This window comes from Enoplosus armatus, chromosome 11, assembly GCF_043641665.1.
Source record: "Enoplosus armatus isolate fEnoArm2 chromosome 11, fEnoArm2.hap1, whole genome shotgun sequence".
NCBI lineage: Eukaryota > Metazoa > Chordata > Actinopteri > Centrarchiformes > Enoplosidae > Enoplosus > Enoplosus armatus.
This window is the reverse complement of record NC_092190.1, coordinates 10169508-10185881: the sequence shown is the minus strand read 5'-3', so window position 1 is coordinate 10185881 and position 16374 is coordinate 10169508. Positions and strand designations below refer to the sequence as shown.

Here is a 16374-nt window from a genome sequence, read left to right as displayed (position 1 = left end):
GCTCGGATGTTTAAACAACAGCAAATGAGAAATAGTATCCTTTCATTGCAGATCAAGAAGAGTGCTAAACCAAAAAAAGATGGTTTTACGAGGAAATTTACTGACTTCTCTGTCTTCTCTGTCACTACAACGACACTCCTTTTAAGTCAAGGTCATCCATCAATCTGTTCATCACGCACATTTCTATGTTATGTTTCCAGTTTGTTAATAATCTTAGGATGATTTAATGAGTAATTTACCGGGGGAGATGTGGAATGTACAGCTGCGTGTCGACATCATCGCCTCCTTCTCTTTTTCTGTGCGTGTGTTTTATGCCCTGTTTGCTATTTCTTTTCACTGGGGAGAAACTTCACAATGCATTTTCTGGATTCCATTGGTTCTTGTTTTATGTACTGATCTGCATTAAGTTTTAAAGATAATTTTAAATTCAATTTCTCTGTTTCTCTCTCTCTCTTGGTGGCATTTGTCTTTTTTTTCCAACCATGTGGAGATTATGTGTCCACTTTGTCTAATTATTGTAGTCATCATTATGCGGGTCCCTGGAATACCATAAATCCTCCCATGATCCTTATGTTTTTGGCCTCTTGAGTTTAGCAGACTCTAGCTGAAGGCCAAAGCCCTAAATTACATTATTCCTCAGCATCTGTATTTATAATTTGCCTTCAGTTTGTTTTGTCTGCATTTTTCTTCTGTTTTGGTCTCGTCATCATCCTGTTCTCGTGCCTGAGAGCTTGTGTTGATTTTGGCTGCTTTTGACATTGACAGGAAGTGGTTATGTCGGTGGTAAATCTACTGTATAAAGTACATGGAAAGACCAAGACCGTGGTTACTCAGGCCGACCACAGACAATCCACACATGTCTGAATATGCTGACCATGATGTTGGTGCAGTGTAAAAGACTGGAGACTAGGGCTGAAACGATTAATAGGTTAGTTGGTCAGAGAATATAAATCAACTACAAGTTTGATTGATTTGAGTCATTCATCAAGCAAAAATCATTCACATGTACCAACTTCCAACAAACTCAAACATTATCATTTTCCCAGTTTTATATAATTGTTCAAGTGTCAAGTTAACAATTAAGCAATTAAGCAAAAAAAAAAAAACATCCACAAGACTAAAGGAAATGCTCACTATCAATTAAGTTACGAAATCTGGGGGGCAAAAGGAATGAAAATACTAATATCTGATTAACTGACAGTTGTCCATTTACATCACATATTGGGACACTTCAAACATCGTACCAGTCAGCAGTTTAATCAATACTCTAAATTAGTATAAATGCAGTTAAGCTGCATTTGCTCATCAGTATTGTTACCATGCTTAGAGGTGCTTAGTTTGACATTTTGGGAGATTATTACCAAATTATGCCAGATGCAGTGACTTCCTGGAGTCGTGTTGTCACCTTTAGGTAGACAGGCAACCAGCAGAGACTCCAGGAAGTTACTGCTACCCGTCAAGAAATAGTCCATCACGTGAACCTCTGGAAAACCACATCATCAGGTAGTTTTTACACTTGGGTTTTTGTACGAATTAAATAAGATAAAACATGCTAATCAGTGAGCTTGAGATGTGCTGGTAGGCAGATTTTGTTGCCTTTGGACAGTTATCACAGCTCCATTGTTTTGCTTTGATGAGATGCACTTGAAGTGAAGTGTGACAATACTCTTAGAAGTGTCCCGACCCAGAAAATAATGGTCTTGGTGGAGTAATTGTGTCCATTATTGTCTTATATCAGGACACCTTACTGCGTGTAATTGCATAATGACAGCATATTGAAGCACCAGTATCCAATAATTTACACTGTTTTTTGAAGAAAAATGTATTGAATAACCAGAGCTCACTGCATCACCTGCCTCCATATTTTCAAAGCCACGTGAACCTAGCATTAATAAACAGAGAGTAAGAGAGAAAAACTGAGCGTGAGAAAGAGTGCTGTTGACCCAGCTGGTTTTATTTCATTTAGTGTGCAGCATATCAAAGGAGTCGGCGCACATTTGGAGCGAGGCACCAGGGCAGCCATAAAGAACAGGGAGGCAACAAAAACAACATTCCTCATTAGGAAAGGCATTAATCTGACCACTGTGGCTTTCAGACCATGTACTCTTCTACTGTAAGAACTCAAACTCTAGGTTATCTTCACACAGCAATTTATGGTCAATTAGTTATTCAAAAAAGCACTGTCACAGGCAGGTAGATGGAAAATATTACATGTGAGTGGATGCCCATATACATATAAACACACAAGGCCATAGACACACACAGATACTGATAACAAGACATCGATCATACAGATATGACCTCACTGGCTGTACTTTTACAGACTGATTCATGTTATATATATTTACTTATTCTATCAAACCTTTATTTGAACTCTAAGACAGCAAACCCATTTCCCTAAATGCTGGAGTGTGTCTTTAAGGGAAATGGTCGAGTTCCTCCTGATGAAATGTCTCTTAATTGTTTTTCACATTAACACTTTTCTTGTAGCTCTACTTATAGTGATGGATAAACTGGTATATACACTCACTTCAAAACTGGGGAACTTGGCAAGAGAGGAATAGGATTTGTTTTGGCTCATGAGACGCCATGTTGGCGCTAAGAGGAAAATAGTGTGTTGTTACGTGGACAGTCTGATTCTATCTTTCTATCTTCTATGGAACGTTTTATTTCTCCTTTGACTTGCATGTGTGGTCCGAGTGGTGTACAGAAGTGTACGGGTTAATTTATATATAAAGAGGTGGGTGTTTTTTTTTGTTTGTTTCTCTTTTTTGTGGAAAGCATATTTACGTCTCTGCACGTGATTGTAGTTTTGAAGTAGTGCAGATGACTGCAGTGGATCTCCCAGACCACTGAGGGTAGTTCACAGGACATAAAAGATGATCAACACTGGAGAGCTATACTGTAAACGGGAAGCCACAGATGAACAATCGCAGCAGATCCGAGGAACTGACCTGGTTTATGGCCGTTGTTTCATGTCATACACACTGTTGTCTGACAGTTCTCATAACAAAGGCATTAGAATACGTTCTCATTTATACTTTCTGGAATATAGAGATGTTATTAATGTGTTCTTTATATAAAAATGGGAGACACTCCAGGATGACGTCAGCTCATTTGTGCGTCTGCGGCAGAAATGAACATTCACCAGCAGACACCTAGCAATGTATCTTCTTTGGCTCCCAGATGAAATGTTGAGTCTAGAATCCTTTTTCGCTATAGCTTTACATAGTTATCAGATTTATGGTAATAGTCTGCAGGACCCCACGCTATGGTGTTAGGTGGTCTGGATACATCTGTCTCTCTTGTCGCATTGTGCAGTATGTTTGCAACTACTGGGCCTATAATTCTACACGGTTAAAAAGCACTCTCTGACCTGTTGACCTGTAGTTTTGTTCACTTGCTCCGGACCTTGTTGTGCATACGTGTCATTATTCGACCAGATGATGGATTTAATAGTAGTTTAGCTTTTGAATTCATGCTAAAATCACTTATCTACTATCACCAAATTCTGTCGTCGGTCTGCTTTGCTTTCACACCATAAATGAACCTGCTTGGTAGCGGACTGAGATCCACCTTTTCATGCTGTCTCAGTCCACTTGTTTGGTCCACGACAGAGTTTAACAGACAGCTTTACTACCAGTTCAATTGAACTCTGGTGTGTTTGGTTGCTTGGTTTGTTTAGGTGTGTGCTAAGCTTATATCCTACTTTGTGTATTTTGGCATTAAAAAGTGAGTAAAACAAGTCACGAGTCAAGAATGACAGGAAATAGAAACTGGTTTTTGAACCTCATCAGTTTCATAAACATTTGACCATTTTTTACTTGCTGTGGTGGATTATTGTTGTACTCTTTAGAGCTTTGTTGCACTGATGCACCGGAATGCAGCAACACATCATCATCCAATTTGTTTGCAAGGTGTACCGTACAGTAACTGTGGAAAAGGTGATTTTGACAAAGAGTGTGTCATTGTGACGGTGGGTGGAGAAAACAGGATACTGTAGCACAATCCTATTGTCCTCTGCCGAAACAACCATCAGCTATTTTGAGCCTGTAAACTTTTAAGTTGAATCGAGGGTGCATTGCTCCATAATGTGTAATTGCTTTTATGGGAGCCATTCCTTTGTGTGTCTGTCCGGAGATGACGCAGTCTATTGTCTGTGTTTTGGACTTCCACCTCAATGTGGAGAAAGGTCATGCCGTGACTCTGTTACATCCTTATTGGGATGATATGCCCTTCTGTTTTTGTGTCCACTCCTGAAACAATAGATATTGTAAAGGTGTTCACCCTGCAGAGAAGGCTTGGTTCAGATATACCCTCTTTCAACTTATCATTTCAAAATTAGGGATCTAAGGAAAGACTGCTGTTTGTGGACAGAGTGAGTCTGCCACCATATCGTGCAGACTAAATTAAATCCATCACAGCATGTCTCAGCTATATCAAGCAGTCGTCTGAAAGGAGCCCCTCAGATCCACTGTTAGTTAACCAAGAAATGCAGCCTTGTGCATTCCATAAGGGAGGGGAAGAGGGTCTTTTGTGTTGTGGAGATAGGGGATCATTAAAGGACGACGTCTCTATAGTAAAAGAGGGTCTTTGTGTGTGTGAGGAGGGTCTCAATGTGGCCATTGTAAGAGAGACCGCCGGGATCTGCTGTCAAAGTGAGGAGGGAGAATTACTCTGATTCTCTATTTGCTGTTTTGTTGCCACTGTGGGCATAAAGTGGCCATTTTGATTTTTTTTTAGGCATATTGAGCAGGCAGTGGTATGGCTGTGTAGGTGGAGGACGTAGGCAGACACAAGAGAGACGTCTTAACAGCCACATGGAGCCTCTCTGCATGTCTGTAGTCAACGTTTCACTCATACATGCTAATTGAAAGGTCACTCGAATCCCTAAGCTTTGGAGTTGAATAAACGCTATCTTCACTCTTCAGGCACAAGTGTGAAAAGTTTTAACGGAACATTTTAAACTATGCAACAGCTTTGTTTCCAGCCATGCATTTAAATATGCATGGAAACAGTGCTGGAGGGTGTAAACAGTCACTGATTAACACACAGCTCTATTAAAAGAACATTTGGATCAGTGCTACGTTAATTCCAGCGATGAATTTGAGCTAACGTCTTGGTGTGCTCACACTCAATAAGTTATGTTGTTCCTACAGTTTTGTCAAGGCTTCAAATTGTTTTGCTTCTGCTTCTGGTGAGTAATAAATGTGGTTGTGGCGCAAGATCCGAAAGGCAAAGGGTTCAACTTGGAACACCACATAAACACAAAAGTCTCACACAAGACTCCATTCTGGCTCAGCTAATGTCCCCAACTATCTCAGCTAGCTGAGGGTCTTGACACCTCCGACATGTGGGTTGGGAAACCCTGTTTGTGTGACTGCTTTCTTTTATCGTGTCATGTCCACACCGACCCCTGACTGTGTGTGCTTGTGTCATGTCTAGCACAGTTCAGCCAGTGATGGTGGGTGGTTTTGTTGGTATGCAGACATGCAAAGACAAATTGTCCCTGTCAGTGGCTGGACCCAGCCTATCTGATGAATGGGATTTTCATGGACTCATGGCTTTCCATTATGTCTCGACGTCCATCATGAGTCATTCGAGCCACATCCAAAACATCCTTTCTGCGCACCAGACCAATATACACAACAGTGCAGACAACACTCCAACAATCTTCCACGCTCAGTATAAACAACAAGTGTATTCACAAACCACAGTGTACACAAACACAGCCGGTCACACCTACAGTACACAACAATTTACCCCACCCTGTGTCCCATCTAATACAAGCAAACAACAACACATGGACACATATCTCTGCTGTGTTTATCCAAATGCAGTGGACAGCAAAATGTTGCAGTTTCCTGTATATGTGACATCTATATCCTGACCTCTAATAGTCAAGCTCTAACCTTCATGTTGTCTGTCTTGTGTCTGACAGGGTGTGAAGAAGAACAGTGGCCCCTGTGGAGGAAGAGACTGCAGCGGAGGCTGTAAATGTTTCCCAGAGAAGGGTGCCAGGGTAAGTCCCTTACTACTGTTCCACATAGCTTTGCAAACACCCCTCTCTATCTCTATTTCTTTCTATCTCTCTTTTTTAACCTCTGTGTTAACCAGATACACCTCTTGGTTTTCAGTCCAGAATACTAAATAAGGCCATGATCACATATGATGCTTTCTAAATGCCCCTACAAATTGTAATTTCAGTAACTTGGTTGCTGACAGTGCATACCTTCCTCCTAACTAGTTTCCCAATGCTATATCATATAATGAAAAATGGCCACACATCCTTCTCTTAAAAGGATAAGGCTGGTAGACTTCTATGTTTCTTGTAATGTCAACAAACCCCCCCCAAAAATCAAATCTATAATCAATTGATCCCTCTAGCAAGTATTGTCTGTGTAGCTGCAAATACCCAGAAATGCACCAAATGTTTATTAATCCACGGCTGAAAATAGTCCGCAACAAATTCACAATTTATTCCTGTGTGAGTAATGTTTGCTAAAAGCTACAGTGCCCAGCTGATTTAGGAAATTACACAGCCTTTTTCCTAAAATGAAACTATGTTTGTGACCCATTTTTAAACATTTACATCTTCTGTTGGAACAAATGGGCTTGACTGAGAGCCACAGACAGGGCTGGGAAGTCTGAAAGTATTTAGAGACGGACTTTTGGTCTTTTCATGGCATTTGCTGACAGTAAGAAAAATATAGAATATAAAGGGAGAGCATCCATCCTGCTTTTATTTAATTTATTTATATCCTTAGTTACCTCAGGTTAACTAGCTAATACTAGAAACAGTTGCACGTCAATCAGAAGTTGTTGTCTCTGTTACCAACAAAGCTCATAGCAGCGTCATGTGTGATCATGGCCAAAGCCCTCTTGAAGAAAATTAAAGTATCACAACGATGCAATGTAAATATGTTAGATCATTTGAATGTCTGACATGGACATTCAGCCATATGGAAGACTGCACTGCTGGAATTAGTTAGAAATACTTATCACACTTCCGTACAGTTTAAGTGATGAAATTTACACTATTAACCTCTTTAAAAGAAGAGGCCAGAGTCTGGAAGGTGGGAATGTGGTGTGAAATCAAGAGACAGACATAGACTAAACATGTTGAGATAACAAGCTTAGAGTGAGTGACCGGGTTCTGCATGACTACAAGCTGCTTTTTGCTTCAGACACGTGCTGATCTGTGGACTGGGGGTTTCACACTCACAACATTTTGTAACTTATAAGAATCAGACAGCCAACGTCTACTTTCCAAAACAATCGGCCACATGTGTTTTTAGGGGTGAAAATAAACAGGGTTTCATCTGTTCTGCAAATTCTTTCTTTTCAAGAATGGGACATGCCTTAAATAGGGACTTGATACGATAACGTAATTTCTAGGATACATGGTTGTGTAAAAGAGCAGTTGCACAGAAAATATCAATAAAAATAGGTAAAAAATAAAAGTAAAATAAGGATCTACAGAACATCGTAGACATTTTTAAACTTTAGAGTAAAGTAAAATTGTGCTACCTTTTGTACATTTCAAAGGCAAACTTTCCAGTGCAAAAACTGACCAGTTTCCTTTGTTTCTCTTATCTTGTAAAGAGGGCTTACAGGAACTATAAATGTCTCAGTTCATCTGTGTGATGTGGTAAACTCAAGAACTGAAATGGACTCTTATAAAAGTCCCCGCTTACCAGTAAGAGCAGCTCCTGAGGGAGGCATGCTTAAAGAATACAGAGGTGAAGACAGGAATGGTCCAGCAACTGTACTTTGGCACCCACTGTGAATTTACCAGACCAACTTTACAGTAGGTCTGACCTTTGACCTGCACGCTCTCTGTGGATACAGGAAACCCTGTAAGGAAGTGTAGCGAGACAGAGAGAGGAAGTTCCACATTCCACATCTGAGGGATTCTTAAGTCTGATGGCAGGGTCAGGAGACCACCTTTCTCTTCCTCCTCCCCTCTCTTTAACTCTTTCTCTGCGTCAGCTGGATGTGAAGGAAAGGATTTCGATCACTCATTGACGACGTGATAATGACAGTGCCAAGAGAATGAGGGCTTTCATTACGCAGTCAAACCCTGACATCGTTTGCGTTTTGTCTATGAAAACAAGAGAAAATAGAAGTAAAAACACACTCTGGTCACAGGTCCTACGTCCTTTACACATCTGGTCTGCTAAAGATGAACATTTCTGTTGTTGTCTCCGACTTATTGTGTGCATATTTAAGCTGTAAATAATCTAAGGCCTAAGAATCTTGTGCATGACTTGATCCACCAAATATTTTCCCCTTATATGCATTATCCAACTGATGTGCTTGTTTGTGAAGATAATGGCAACCAACGGATTCTCACACATGTGTTCATCCCTCTGTCTCTTTGCGTCTATCTCTTTTCCATCCAAATCTTTCCCCTGAGGGGAGTCATGGCGATGAGCACTTCACTGAATGGGTGAAACTGATCCCTCGCAGCTGTCTGGATGGGCTGAGACTTGACACAGCTGTGGTGATTAGGGGATGGTTGTTAATCGGTGAATGGTGGCTGTTGTCATGTTAACATCTTGGTGTGGCTGCTCTACGAGCTAGTAGTATTCTTTTTTATTCTCTTTAATTTGAGCATCATCATCACTGTGTCCAACCTTTTTTTTTTTTACCTCAATGCTTCTATGTTTTATATTATATATATATTATATCTGTTTTACTCATTCAATGTGCTTAAGTTTCTAGACAAAATCACTGAATAGCATGCATTTTCCCACTTCTCACTAAACCAAACAGTAGACCAAAGCTTAAAGGAGAGTGAATATTGGACTTATATTCATCAGGTGAACAGAAACTTGACTGTAAATACATGCTAATGTTGCTCTATGTCTGTTGGATGGGTAGATATGCAATTGGTTGCTAACACTGTTGCCATAACAACTGTAGAAGGTGATAATATGACAATATTGTGTTTACAGCTTGTTGTATTGTCCCCAAGTGGCCAACCAATCAGTTAATGCAAGTTTAAAGAACAAATACCAAAATGTTTGTTTGTCATTCAAGATAAAAACATAAGATATGTGCAATGCAGGAAGAAAAGGGAAATGGAAATTATGTTGCTGTGGGAAGGAGGTCACATGAGGTACCTCATGAATGAATGCTGAAATTCCCATGCCTCATTTTCTCCAATAGTCACCATGATAGAGAAAGTGAGATGCTGAGTGAGAAGATGGATACAAATCCGGACAGAGACGAAAGACTGACAGAGAGAGCGTGAGAGAGAGAGTGAAAGAATGAAACGGATTGTTTGGTGGAGACTGTATTAATTTCATGGGTTTTCTTCTTTAGGGGGAGAGTCGAGATTTGGCAAGCTGACTCTCCAGCCTTACCACCCACTCCCCTGGCAGAGAGAGCATTGCAGGCGGGCAGAAAAATATCAAGCTCCCCACAGCACACTTCCAAAAGTCCTCATTGTTCTTTTCCATCATTAGTGGATTGTACTCCAGAGAGTGGTAATAAAAAGGAGAACAATCCCCCCAAAATGAGGTAATGAGATAATAAATTAGCCACACAAAGCACCTGAAGTAGTTCACAAGACATGAGCACAGCTGTAATCACACGACAGAGTTGGCATCTCTACGAAGAAAGTAAAGTGTGGTCAAGCCAGGTGATGTTGTAAAACAGAGCCGTTTGTGGTCTCTAAAGCATGAAAAACCAGGGCAGCATGAGAAACTGAACACAAGGCACCCTGCGTCCTCTCCAGAAAACATGTTTAGCAGATCAATGCTGTCTTTTGTGCTGGGACTCTTTCCCTCTTCAGTTCTTAGAAACGGGGAGTGGCGCCTGGGTTTCATAGAGAGAAAAAAGAAACTACGGCTTAAAGACCAGTCACGTCGATCTGCGTGGACATAGAAAGAAACAGAGAGAGACAGAGGACACGGTAGGGAAACCATTACAGACACTATGCAGATGGGGAGATGCTGTCCTTTCCACCATGGGAAAAGCCGCCACCGCTGATGTAGAACAGGAAATGACACACAACTTAGGAAGCTGAGCACAATGACAGTCCACTGATCTTTTTTTAATATAGACGGCCTCTGTTTTTGTGGGAACAAGATCGTCTGTGTGTTTGGCTGTAGCTATAAATGGCAGAAGATTTCCTTGTTCCATGAAAACAAGTCCATACCTACATTCTGAATCCAGTACCCATGTACTTTCCTGTCTGCTCAGAGGCATGATAACAGCACAGAGAGGAATGCGGTAGATCAAAGAGAGCTTCGAATATATTTTTGCCAAAAGGGTGGAAGCCCTGTACTGGTGGTTCTTAGGTTCTGGCTTTGTTTGGAGGATCATAACCTCTAGACATTGAGGACATTTTACAATCCTGCAACATATAAAACCTTTTCAAAGCAAATCATAAAACTCCCAAATGCCTGACAGTAGTGACGTGCATGCAAAGCAGACATTTATTTACATTTAATGCATTATTTAACATTTAACATGCACTACTGTGTGTATAAAATGAACTCTTTCTAACTCTTGAACTTAAATCAGGTTGAACTCCTCTGATTAGAGCTGCATTTCCATCAGTGGTTCGTTTGATCAAAATCTATTCATCTCCTCTGATGTAAACGAATTGTCTGATAGTAGAGGAGGAAAGATGAGTTAGTGAACTGATTTAGTGGCACTGACAGCATGCCGGTTTGTATTAGGGGCCTGTTGTAGCTTCACATATCAGCAGTAGACATGATGTGTAATGGCGTATTTCACTCTGAAAGCCCCTCAATCCAAACCTGCAATCAGGAGCCTCATCCATTCCTGTAGTCCTCTCCCCTGACCTTGACCTTGACAGGGAAGAACTACCAACTGCGCAGCAATGAGGAAAAAATGGTATGTGTGTGTGGAAGGGAGGGGAGGGGAGCAAAAACCTGTTGCTATCACTAAAACTCTTGGACAGGAGGATTTTCTTTTCCTAAGACTGTTGGAAAGAGGAATTCAGTAGGGATCACAGGCTGGCTTTGTCCTGTGTGAAAGTTAAAGCTGCGGAGCAGTAGGAAATGTCTGGGGAGACGCTTGGCCAAACAGACAGTAACCAGCTGTTTGTGTGTGTTAATACACAATGCACCAGGCAGAAGCGGGTAAGAAGTGGCATTGGTAGCTGTTGCTAAGGGTCTAGGATTTTAAAGATATCTCAGCCATTGTGTGAACTTGTTAAAAATTAGTGAGGCATCAAAGTCATGCCTAGAAGAAACATAAACTCTTTACCAGCCTGTTAAATCTCCAAACCTCACACATTCCTCATGTGGTTTGTTTGTTTTCCCTACTTCTCCTAGACTCTGAACTGTCTGCATATTGAACAGATCAACGAGTAAAGTATGATATACATAATGATAACAAGAATACAAGGCTATAAAGTACTTTAAAATGAAACATGCAAACAGTTCAACATGACATATGTTCTTATGGTGAATGTGTTAGCAAACAGTTGCCTGTTTACACATCCAGCAGATATGGAGCAACATTATCATTCATTTGAAGTTGTGTTTCTGACCATCAAGTCCAATATTCACTCTTCTTTTAGCTCTGTTTTTAGTCTCTACCAACTCCTGAAAAAAATCTCGCTCTTTAGCTGGTAAATGATCCTCCACCAGCTAGTCGCTAACTTTCTCTGCTGGTGCTGGGACGATAGCGTAGGGTTTATCAGAACTTACTTTTTATAGTGAAATTGAAACACAACACTAAGTAAGTTATGTGCAATAAAAGCAAAGATGCTAAAAAGATCTATAGAGCTGAGGAGATCTGCAGTGATCATTCGCTGTTGGTCCATCACTATGAATGACCCCTTTCACATCATACACAGTCTTTAAAAAAAGATGAATTCAAGCAGCTTTAAATATGTGTGTGTGAGTTTGCTACCTTGATACACAACAGAAAGACCAACCTCACTCGACAGACATCAAACAAGAAGACATACACATACAGTACAGCCCTCAGACACAAAAATGTTCCCTATAATTTATATTATGAACATCACAAGATCATATTTCTCCAGTGACATCTTCGTCTGACTCTACAATCAAAAGAAATTCTTTTCCCCCGTCTCCTTCGATTTTTTTCCTGTTACTGTCAAAGCCGACTTTGACCCGCCGTCCTGCACCCAGCTGTGGTCCGGCTTTAAGAGCCAATAAAAGTGGCTCACTCTCACTTTTTAAGATGATGGGTGCTGATCAGGAACAAGGGGACTATTGTTGGTGTGGACAAAGGAGCATCTCTTTTTAAAAGACACACACGCACTATCACACACACATAAACACAAATTTAGGGGAACACACACAAATGGGCATATACTGTTACTAAAGATGTAGTAATTATGAAGTGCTTCGGTCATGAAAGAGAATATTGACCCTTCGCTGAACCCCTCCTCTGAACTGTAATTGTCCAGGAAGAAGGCCCATCCATGTTCTCCGTGTTGATCTGTGCATAGAAGGCAAGAGCGATACTTTCAGTTGGAAGTGTTGTGTCTTTTAGTGTAAACAATGTCTGTGCTAATGAAAGCTACAAACGTTAGCATGTACAGTTTACTAGATTCCTGGAGTAATTTAACCCAGCGTTACTTCCAAGGCCGGGGGCACTTTATTAGTTACAGGTTACATTAAACACTTTGTAGTATTTCCCCACTTTGTTTAAGGCTAACGTTTGCGGCTCTGTTCCACTCTTCATTGCATTTGGGGAAGTTTATACACCAGCAACTCTAGCCAGCGTTACGCGAGATATGTTCATTAAACACAGTCCTCATTCTAAATGCATTTTCTTTTCTTCTGAAGTGAAACATAGAAAATGCAAACAACAAAGAATAAATATAACCCCTGTCTTCCAAGCACTTAAGCTAGCCAAACAGGGTTACGATAGAATGAAATAAGAGCCTAATGGTACATTTTTCCTTATCATACTTATAATCCTAGGATTAACTAGTTTGAGATCCTCTTTTTTTTTTTATATGATATTATGGTTGTCGCCATCATGTGCATAATTAAGACCCTTTTCACAAAGTTAACAGCTGGAAACATTAAAAAGTCCATCAGAGACTGCATTTCCAACCAACTGAAAAAGTTCATGTTAGCTTAATTAGCTAGCTAGTAACAGCTGATAAAATTTGCTAGCAGCATTTCATTTTATTTCAGAGTAATGTAAAAGAGACTACGAAATTTGATTGGTAAACTGCTAACATTGAAAACTGTGCCTTGTGAGAACGTAAGGCTTAACAGGCATAGCAACAGTAACTAAGGGGGGCGGGGCTTAGCAAACTGCCAATTGATTGGACTGAAGCATATAAGAAACAAACTTTATTTTGTCACAATATATCCTCGAATGTCAGTGACCTTGATGTTGTCATCATCACCTTATCCATCTTACAGTGGGAGAGAGATTCGTTAGCTACTGACAGTACAGTCATCCAGTAGTCCAGTATTTGTGTGACCTTGTGTGTATTTAGGCGGTAGACACTGGCCTTGTGTTAACATCTGTAGCCTGACTGTGTTATCATCAGCCATGAGTGTAACCGAGGACAGACGAGAGGAACAAAGATCAAGACGAGTAGAATAGGCCTCAGATATTCTGTTTCATGTTGTGGCTGGGAGATTGTTGCCTCATGGGACTCTGAACTTACTTACTTTAGGCCTGATCACTGAGAAACATGGTATTAAGCTGCTTTTATGTCCCGTAACGAGCCTCCTCCTCATTTCTGGAACTGTTTCCTCATTATTCTCTTGTGGATACCTTCTGTTGCCAGTTCATTGAAAAACACATACAGACACACATCATGTATTCTACATCAATCAAATCTGTCCACTCTGTATTCTCACAACAGGAAAGTTGGTTGAATGTGTGTTAACACTATATATCCTCTGGGATCTATGGATTTGATTTGCAGACAGCAGTCAGGAAACGTTATGGTCAACGAAGAGGGTCCTCTTTGGGATGTAGGAAAAATGTGACCAGAGTTGTGGGTCACCACAGCAACGCCATGTGTTCCCCATCAGGCCTTGTTGTGAAACCTACATCAGGGGCCGGCAGCAGAGGAAACAATTAGATTTCCTCTTAAGTCTTCTCATATTTATTCCACTTTTCATGACATGTTTTTAGTGCAGACTTTTTTCTCAGGAGCAGGGATTTGGGCTCACATAGCAACGAGGCAACATCTGCTCAGCACTCTGTAATTTAGTCATTTTGGAAATGTTGTGATACGTGACGAAAGTTTTTTTTTCCCATGGCACAAGCTCGAGGTAAAACACTGCCGTCTACATCAAACTGAAATTAGGAATATCAGCTTGAGGTAATTTCATGTATATCCAAGATAGTCACCTGAGAAGCCATACACTCAGTCAGTAAACTACATACATGCGTGGACCTTTGCCCTGATTTGCTCCCTTGCAAACTATCCAGGAATGTGCGCCACAGCTGGAATGACAGTGGGTGTTGCATCCCCATGTGGGAAAGAGAAAAACCTTTCCAGGCTGGTAAAATTGGACTGTGGGCGCAGATAGAGACTCTGAGGATTACGTGGGTATCCCTGACACTAATGTGGCTGGCTGCAGTCCATGTCAGACAGGGCCAAGATCACAGCTGGGTATTCGACTATAAATCTCATTTTCTGTACTTGCTTTTTCCCCATTGCTGTGTGTTGTTGTATTTTTCACCCATTGGTTAATTGCTTTGTAGTAATGTTCTGAAAAGTGCTATATACAATTTCTCAGAGCCCAGTGTAACATCATTCAAATAGCCTGTTTTGTTTGAACAACAGTCCATGACTCAAAGATATTCCTTTTACAATCATGTGAATTAAAGAAAGGCAGCAAAACCTCACATTTGAGAGGCTAGAGCCAGATCAACAAATCATGTAGCACTAAAGCTATCATTATTATTATTTTTACCCCCACTAGTGATCATGTTCTTACTGAAAAATGTTTTTTTAATCAGTTGAACCAACTTTGGATCAAACTAAGAAATCCCAATGAAAAACAATATATATGTATTTATTTAAAACAACTTTCTCACACTTCATCAAAGCTCCTGTGGCCTCTCAAACTGTTACACTCCATATATAACTCAATAAACATACCTTTGTGCCCTTGGGTGCGATGTACAACGTCATAGAACAGCTTTGTTGAGGAAATTTAGTTTTCCTTGGTGGACTTTTATAAACAGAAGTCAGTGTAAGTCACTGCGCCCTGGGCGATCCACTGTATGGAAGCTGTGATGGCATTATAATCACAGTGATAAATGTAACAGTGGGATTATAGACTATGGATTATGGACTTCATTACACGCAGACAAACTCTGACACATGTGGACACACGATACAGGCACACAGGTGGTTGGTCTCTGAGGTGAGGGCAACACCTCATTTGAGACTGTGTTCCATTCCTCCCTCTTTCTCACATGCACACACACACATATACACACAGGCTGCAGCTGTGTCCTGTTTAGACACACATGTGCTTGGACCATAGACGTGAGACGTCTCATTCCTCTGACGTGAGGCAATAGCGCAGGTGTCGAGCCCCAGAGACCCCTGGGATAGCTGGAGGTCCGAGCTGTTCTGTTCTCAGCCTGGGACCCCCCCCCCTTGAGTCTTAATCTTCATCACACACCCTCAAAACACATGCAGACTCTCTCTCTCACACACACACACACGCACACACACACACACTTAAGTCTGGTCCACGACTGGTCATTAGCAGCCCTGTCTCTCTGGTCTGGATGCTGTCAGATCTCTGGCACATCCGTGTGCACGTGCTCGGTGAAAGTGACACATGTGCTTGCAGAAATTAGCTCAGAGTCTAAACACATTAATTCTAATGTAAACTGGTCTCAAAAGCAGCCAAACAACTCTGTGCCAAATGGCTAAACAAAGAGCAGCAGACCTCCATGAGAAACAAAGCAAGTGACAAGAAACGACTGATGTTTGTCTGAATGTCATCTGTTTTTAGCCCTCCACTTCATATCTCTCTCTTTGCACATGAGAAATTTTAAGCAGATGAGTCAGAGGAACTTGTTGTTGCACCAGTGATGTTTTCACAAATCTGGCTGGAGGTTTGTCTCCATGGCAACAAAGCATTTCAACTTTCTCACTGGTAATTCTTCATTAGATACCGTTTTTCATATGTCGCTGTTCCACCTGTAGCCTGCATGGCCTTGTTTCTTTTTTCTCAGCATATCACTTTATATCCGCTCTGATCCCCCACGGTCATCAAGGATTTTCAGAAGTAGGACATTTTCCTCCAGCCGGGGATTCAGAAAGCTGACCTCCCGGACTTCAGTCAGGAGATCTAAACACACTCTAATAGATATCTAAACATCATCTACAGATGTTTATTTATTCTTTCTGAGTCC

At 40.9% G+C, this 16374-nt stretch overlaps 1 protein-coding gene across 1 annotated transcript in view; it reads left to right on the top strand.

The window, feature by feature from the left end:
* The window catches only part of col4a2 (collagen, type IV, alpha 2), a 56779-nt gene that overhangs the window by 13606 nt on the left and 26799 nt on the right, over positions 1–16374 (top strand). The window contains exon 3 of the mRNA XM_070915002.1: positions 5942–6022. Within this exon, the coding sequence (XP_070771103.1) occupies positions 5942–6022 (81 nt within the window). The remainder of the gene's footprint in view (positions 1–5941; positions 6023–16374) is intronic.